The sequence below is a fragment of the Neovison vison genome, chromosome 9, assembly GCF_020171115.1.
Source record: "Neovison vison isolate M4711 chromosome 9, ASM_NN_V1, whole genome shotgun sequence".
NCBI classification, from domain to species: Eukaryota; Metazoa; Chordata; class Mammalia; order Carnivora; family Mustelidae; genus Neogale; species Neogale vison.
This window is the reverse complement of record NC_058099.1, coordinates 51,257,384-51,265,000: the sequence shown is the minus strand read 5'-3', so window position 1 is coordinate 51,265,000 and position 7,617 is coordinate 51,257,384. Positions and strand designations below refer to the sequence as shown.

General features: G+C 31.9%; 1 protein-coding gene across 5 annotated transcripts in view; it reads left to right on the top strand.

Moving 5' to 3' along the window:
• The window catches only part of CNTLN (centlein), a 291,584-nt gene that overhangs the window by 147,781 nt on the left and 136,186 nt on the right, over positions 1 to 7,617 (top strand). For 4 of the 5 annotated variants that reach the window (XM_044265616.1, XM_044265613.1, XM_044265614.1 and 1 more), the window contains 2 exons: positions 3,983 to 4,159; positions 6,296 to 6,421. In XM_044265616.1, the coding sequence (XP_044121551.1) occupies positions 3,983 to 4,159; positions 6,296 to 6,421 (303 nt within the window). The remainder of the gene's footprint in view (positions 1 to 3,982; positions 4,160 to 6,295; positions 6,422 to 7,617) is intronic. The other variant, XM_044265615.1, reaches the window with a different exon arrangement.

Below are 7,617 nucleotides of genomic sequence, written 5' to 3'. Positions count from 1 at the left end.
TGTATAATGCTATACGATGTTGCTTGAAGTTAATATAACATGAGTAGATTATTTCATTTATGTAGTCCTTAATAGTAATTTGTACAATACTTAATGAATAATTTTCCCTGCCCTCATCTACTCTACATCTTCTGCAGGGCTTTTTGATCAAAGTTATCTCTGTGGATCAGTGGGAAAAAGAAGTTATATATTAATAATGGTCAAGAGATAGTTTCAACTGGAGGCATTTGGACACATACTCTGTTGATCACTTCTCATCAAGATTAACTATGATCGGGGCGCCTGGGTGGCTCAGTGGATTAATAAGCCTCTCCCTTCAGCTCAGGTCACGGTCTCAGGGTCCTTGGATCAAGCCCTGCATCGGACTCCCTGCTCAGTGGGGAGCCTGCTTCCCTCCTCTCTCTCTGCCTACGTGTGATCTCTCTCTCTCTGTCAAATAAATAAATAAAATCTTTTTTTTTTTTAAAGATTAACTAAGGTCTAGTACCATACCATTCATTATCTTTTAGGACTGTAAGCTATAAAGGTGAATAAAGATTTTGGATATTAGGAGAAAAAATTATTGATATAATACTAATAACAATTCTTAGTAAGAAAATTAAACTTTTCAAAGATTCTAGGATCTTAAGGGCAATAGATAAAATGAACTGCCCCAGACAGGGGTACCGGTTGTCTTGATTTTGCTACGCCTTCAAAGTAGTACCTGAAAGGATAATGACAATTAAAGTTATACATATTTCTCATGTATGTTATACCAGTTTACAAAGCATATTGAGTTCAGTATGGATGGGGGACAGTGGAGTGACCTGACAAACTCTACTTTGTCTAGGTGATCTAGGTCAATGTCAAGATTTAAACCATGTACACGTAATATGGTATAATGAAAATGGCTCTTCTGTGATTTTCCTCCCCCAAACTCATAACCCCAGTGTAATCATTAGAAAAATTCAGACAAATTCCAATAGAGAAGCATCCTGCAGTACACCTGAATATCATCTACTCATCACAACTATTACTTGTTAGTCTGAGAAACTGTCACAGCCAAGGGTTGCTGGCATGATAAGTAAATGTAATGTGGTATTGTGGATGGGATCCTGGAGTAGAAAAAGGACATTACATAAAAACTATGGAATTTGAATACATTATGGACTTTAGTTAAAAATAATGTGTGAATATTGTTTCATTAGTTATAACACATGTAGCATATTAATTTTAGGTGTCGATGATACGGGAACCTGCATGGGTAGGGGTGGGAGGTATAGGACTCTACATAGATTTTTCTGTAAGTATAAAACTGTCCTAAAAAATTAAGTCTACTAACTTTGAAAAGAAGCTTAAAGGCAGAATTATAATTATTTTCCTTTCCTTTCTAAAGTCTAGGTAATACAGTCCAAAGTTATCACAAGCAGATGACAAGGGATGAGATTATAGAAAGACTTTTATTTATCTTTATCCTATATAATGTGAAAATTTTATGCTCAGCTTTTATTCCTTTTATTTGAAGAAAAAATTAACATTTTGAAAAACATTTAGTGACGTGTTCATTGTAAAATTTGAGAAAGTTCAAATAGATAGGAAGAAAATTATTAACATATGGTTTTTCCACTCAGAAATGACACTAAAACATTTTAGGGCTTCTTCTCCCCCGATCCCCACCATGCATGTTTGGCAAAATTTGTTTCTACACAGTATATTCTTTGGTAACCTGCTTTTCTCATCTAAGAGTTTATCATGGATATCTGTCTGTATCAACCCTTGGCATGACTGGCATGCTAAGCTAAAGGCTTGATACATTTTTATGTGCTTTGATGCATATTTCAGAATTTCCCTAGAAAATTTTTAACAGTTTATTCTCCCATTTGAAATCTCATTTTACCTATGCTTTTAAAAACAGTTATATTACGAGAAGTATGAAATACTTCTTGTGCCTGTATCTCCTGCAAAAGTGATAAAAGGCAAGAAAAGGAGAAGATCAGATTTTAAAAACACTGGGAGGATGTATAAGTATTTTTGTAGATGTAAATAATCTATATACATGTGTACATGCTTACTAAGTGTCTCTGTTGAATGAATTCCAAAGCTGTGATTTTTAAAATAAACTAAGCACAACCCATTTTATTTATTTATATGATCATCTGCGCTCCTATGTGAATTTGAGTTAGTCAGTGCTTTCATAGCATTTTATTTTTGAAGTTCTGTTATTGCTTGTTGAAGAATTTTAAAGGACTGCTGCCTAAGTATAAAATCCCTACTATGATGATAACAGTATCCACAGTTGGAACATTTTTAATGTCTTCACAACTATTTGAATTATTTATCATTACAACTTCTTGATTGAATATTCCTATTTTTACTTTTGTATCTACTACATTATAATCCAGTGATAACTTAGAAAACTCATTTATTTAAACTCATTTCAAGAATATGGGATTGCTTATTGGATATACCAATAAAACCGAAGTTATGTTATTTCTATTTTATTCTAAATTTCTGTTTGACCCTGAAAAACTTATTTAAAATTTCTTTGATAAATGGTGGGATACTAATATATTCTTAATAATTTTATTTAAAGAAAAGTGGATAAAAGCATCTGGCTTTTGAAAACTGTTTAGATTGGAAGCCCAGTCAAAGGAAAGAGTTATAGACATCGTAAATTTGCTTACATGATAGGAAAAAAATGAAATAAATAATGGTCATATGGTGATTAAAAGTGGGAGGAAAGAATAGGGCAAAATCATTTAGAGTTTGGAATTTAGAGTTTAGTGCTCAAAGTATTTTGATTAGATATTTAAAGAAAGGTAATGGAGTAAGTATTTAATATATGGGAAATGTAGTAAGAGTACAATATAAACACTGAGGAAAATATTTAGCAATGTAATAGAATGAAGGTTGGGAAACAAGTGATTTAAATAGATGAAAGTTCAGTAATATGAATAAATCAAAGATGACCTCTCTCATAATAATTAGAAGTTAGAATTAGGACGGTTTTGCCTATTTCCTAAAAAAAAGAAAAACGAGTTCAAAGCAGAAAAGGATAATATTTTCCACTGTTGGCTCAGAAAAGTTAAACATATATATTCCTTCTGATATCTCTTAGGACTATCATTTAGGAAGGATAGGGATTTCTACCTTTTAAAAGAAACTATTTTCAGGGCTACTGCTTCTGTATCATAATTTTGAGATTTGACTCTCTTTGCTGGAAATCCAACAAAACCTTTGTTTTCACTATGATTTAGGGTTTTTGTTTTTCATATGTGGAGTGGTTAATTTGAATACAATATATGCATAGGTTTTAATGGCCTCAAATATATTCAGTAAAGATGGTAGTAGAATTTCACAGAATGCTGGTTTTTACAAACTAATATTTCCTTAAGGTATCCTACATGCTTAATTTTTCTGTGATTTTTTTTGTCACTATAATGTGGTGCTTTCCATTAGCAGATTATCTGACATGTAATTTCAAAAGTGAATACAGTGGACTGTATTGACTCTAAAAGTAGCAGAGTTTTGTGAGTTGTCATTATTAAATTATGACATTGAAAGATAATTAGACTTTAAGTGCTATTGGTTTCCTTTTCCCAGGTTATATTCAGTGGTATTATATGACTCTTTATGATCAAATGGTGGATTGGGTATTTCATGAGGAAATACGTATGTGTACAATCATATTTTTGAAGTAATTAAAGATGAGTCGGTATTTTATCATGCAACCATACTGTAATGTTTTTCTTCTGTAATTCTATATGTCAATATTATTTTTGAAAATATTTATACGAACTCTTGGTTATTTTATTGAAAAATGCCATCGAGTTAGGGTGATAGTTTAGCTAATGCTAGTTTACAGTTTATTACTGAAATGAAATTTTCTTTCTCTGAATACTTATTATTTATATAATGTAATAATATTATATGTAAGTATTTGCACATAAGAAATAATATACAAAGATGCATATATATTTGCATGTATACTTTCTGAAAATAGGTATCTCAACGGCCGTCTTTATCAAGCTTAGAAACTTTAATGGTCTCACAGAAGTCTGAAATTGAGTATTTACAGGAGAAACTAAAAATAGCAAATGAAAAACTGTCAGAGAGTAAATCTACCAACAAGGGTTCCTCAGAGAAGAGCATCTGGACAAGTACTGAAAGAAAACACAAGGTAGATGCGTTTTGTCATTTTGTGAATTTGTCAGGGTAATGCTGGCAAGGCAAGCAATGAACTTTAAAAACAAACAGCATTTACTACTCTCGTTTAAAAGCTTTAAAAAAAAAAAAAACATTATGTGCCAAATGCTTGAAAAAACAGTTGTGTGGGGCACCTGGGTGGCTCAGTCAGTTAAGTGTCTGCTTTCAGCTCAGGTCATGATCCCAGGGTTCTGGGATCAAGCCTTGTGCTTGGCTCTCTCAGCAGGGGGTCTGTGCCTCCTTCCCCTGCTCTTGTGTTCTCTCCTGCTCTTTGTCTCTCTCCCTCTCAAATGAATAAATAAAATCTTAAAAAAATTTTTTTTGTAAGTAGAGCGTTTGCTCTTTTTAAAGACTAAATAATGTATTCCTAATTTAATTAAATAGATTAGTAGTAGTGTAGCTGTTTTGCAGTAAGTTAACATTCTTATGTTAAAAGATTTTGCTAAACTGGGTATTATATAAGACTGATGAATCACTGAACTCTCCCTCTGAAACTAAGAATTCACCATATGTTAATCAACTGAATTTAAATAAATTGGAAAAACTTTAGAAAGTTTGGCTAAATATCTACTGTATATCTAATCCATAGATAAATTAATCTAAGTAAAAAATCATTTTAAAGTAATATTAGTTGTTAAAAGATAAAATATATTTATATTTTAACATTTTTGCTTCATTCAGATATGATATTTAAAATATTACCCATGTGGATGTAAACTATAAAGTGGAATTTAACATTAATTTATGCAATTATATAATTTCAGATTTAAAGGTATAGCAATAGAGAAAAATAAGCAAATTTTCCACAGCATATCTCTCATTTATTAATGTCTAGCTTTTCCTTTTTGTAATATTTGTATTACAGTATATGTACTATACTATGTATTCCTGTTATGCTGCAAAAGATTCTATGAACAGGGACTACAATAAACATTTTATAATATCATATTGTAAATATTATGTAATGTAAATAAGTTATCTGTAGATAAATAGAAAAGTGAGGAACTTAGGACATATTTTTCTCACACTTGTTACTTCAGCAGTAGAAAATAATGATTTATATGTAGAAAATTATTTTTTAAGAAATTGTTTTTAGTTCTTTCCATTTTTTCCTGTCAGTAGAACTTTCTTAGTAAAGGAAGTATTTAAAAATAGACCCATGTTTCTATTATAGACTTATTACTCCTTCTAATAGTATTAGTAATTTTCAGAAGAATGAGCTTTGTATGTGTCTATACGTATTTATTTATTTAAACATGACCGCATTATACGTTTCTTGCCATTTTGGAGTAGTTTCAGAGTATTGAGCTTTATTTAAATGAAAGAAAACATTCCTAAAATTGAGATACATTATAGGACCTAATTTAGTGGCTTGCTACGATGTGGAAGTTAAAAAATGTAGCTCTTTGATGTTTGGTTGCTTTTAGCAAAAGTCAGGAAAACGAGAGGGATATTTGGAATGAAATTTTCTTTCTTTTTCATAAGGACATGCAGTAAGTATGAACAATATGTTGCCCAGCTTAATAGTTGCTTTCACATATTCCTTCTCCAGATTGGTGTATGAGGCTGTACATAATATAAACACACATTCTTGTCTCTAGTTAGCCACATTATAGTTAATGACCATATGGTCATTATGGTATAAGATCTACTGTCTGTTGTATTTATATTCCTCAAGCATATTGTTCCTTCAACTTCACAGTGTGTTAAACTATTTCAAAGGGAAAAAAATCCTTTCCCTCTTGTTTCTGGTTGTCCTATCAAGTGTAACCTTGGACCCTTATAGAGCAATTAGACCAGCCTCTATCCCCTCCTTTGTAATGAGGTTTCTTGCATTTCTGAGTCTATAACCCTTTAGTCTTCCCTAATGGGACATCATTATTCTGAAAGAAACAATGTAAATGTAAATGAATATTCTCATTAACGAGTCACAGAGAAACCTTTAGCGGTAGCACTGTGGTAATTCCGCTTGTTATTTCTCTGGTATTCCATGCAGGATTTTTTTTATAATTCATTATTAGTATTCAAAATTACTTGTTCTTTAATTTTGCATGTCTTTCATAATCCAGTGTTCCAACTAGTTCAACCATGTCCTTGTTTTATTCTCGAGGAACCACCTGTGAGACGTTCAAGGTCTTTGTCCCCAAAGAGCTCTTTCACAGACTCTGAGGAGCTGAGGAATCTGAGGAAAGCGGAAAGAAAGATTGAAAACTTAGAGAAGACACTACAGCTAAAGGTGAACATTAAATCATTTCTTTAGTAAGAACCTTGCAAAGATAAAGATATACCAAAGTAAACATTCACTTCACAAATCACTGCTTAGCATTTGTCTTTCCTGAATTTAATTACATGCATAAAAATGTATCATTGGTTGGTCTTGTTTTTCAGATTTCTGAGGATCATAAAGTAACAAAAAATTTGCTGCTTGAACGTAAATATTTATTCACTACTTTAAAATTGTTTGGGAATACTTTGGCTTAATATTGGGAATATATTTCTTACAGTTTTTCAGAGACCAAAAAATAGAACTATAGCAAGTAGAGAATTTCTTATAGTTCTTTATGCATGATAAACATACAAAAAGAGAAAAGTGAGTTAAAAGCTATACTCGCCTAGCTCAAGTCACTTAACAACTGTCCTTTATACAGAAATTACATAGTCAAAATGGCAAGTACATTATTTTTTCCATTTGACTATTTGAGGGCTTTTATTTTTTCTGCATTTAATATGGCCAAACTTATCATTCTTTATTCATAACTACCCAAAGGCCTGTGGCATATGAGATTTAACATTTAATTGAATCTCAAATAGTTTTAAGACCTTTTATGACAAGACCAATGTTTTACACATGTTTAGAATCCAACAAAGCCCAGATTGTCTCTCATGTAGATCACTCTTAGGGAGAAAAAGGTTTGACTTGGATTTTGTGTGCTATAGAACAAGATATGGTTTAGAGGTATAGTTAACCTAAGCTACAATTAATATTTTTTCTGCCTTTTCACTAAATGTTAAATTAATTTATATTATGCAGAGTTAGACTGTTCTAAAAGAAAGGAAAATTATCTCTGTTATTTGACAGTGACAGAGATTCTCATCTATCATCTACCAAAAATAAAATGATCAGATGACATCAGCTTGCTAACATTTAGCCTCCTTGAAATGTATGCACCTACAGTCGCTCACTCCTTTTTTAGTTAGTTTTTTTTTTTTTTTAAGTGATCTCTCCACCATCATGGGGCTCAAACTCATGGCCCCAAACTCATGACCCCGAGATCAAGAGTCACATGCTCTTCTGACTGAACCAGCCAGACACCCCACACATGGAGTTCTTTGCCCATTCATTGGATTGCTCAGTAACAACTTACTAAGCAAAGCAGTTAGTCAAACAAGTCACTTGAACAACAAGAGACAATATAACTGTCTATCATTCAA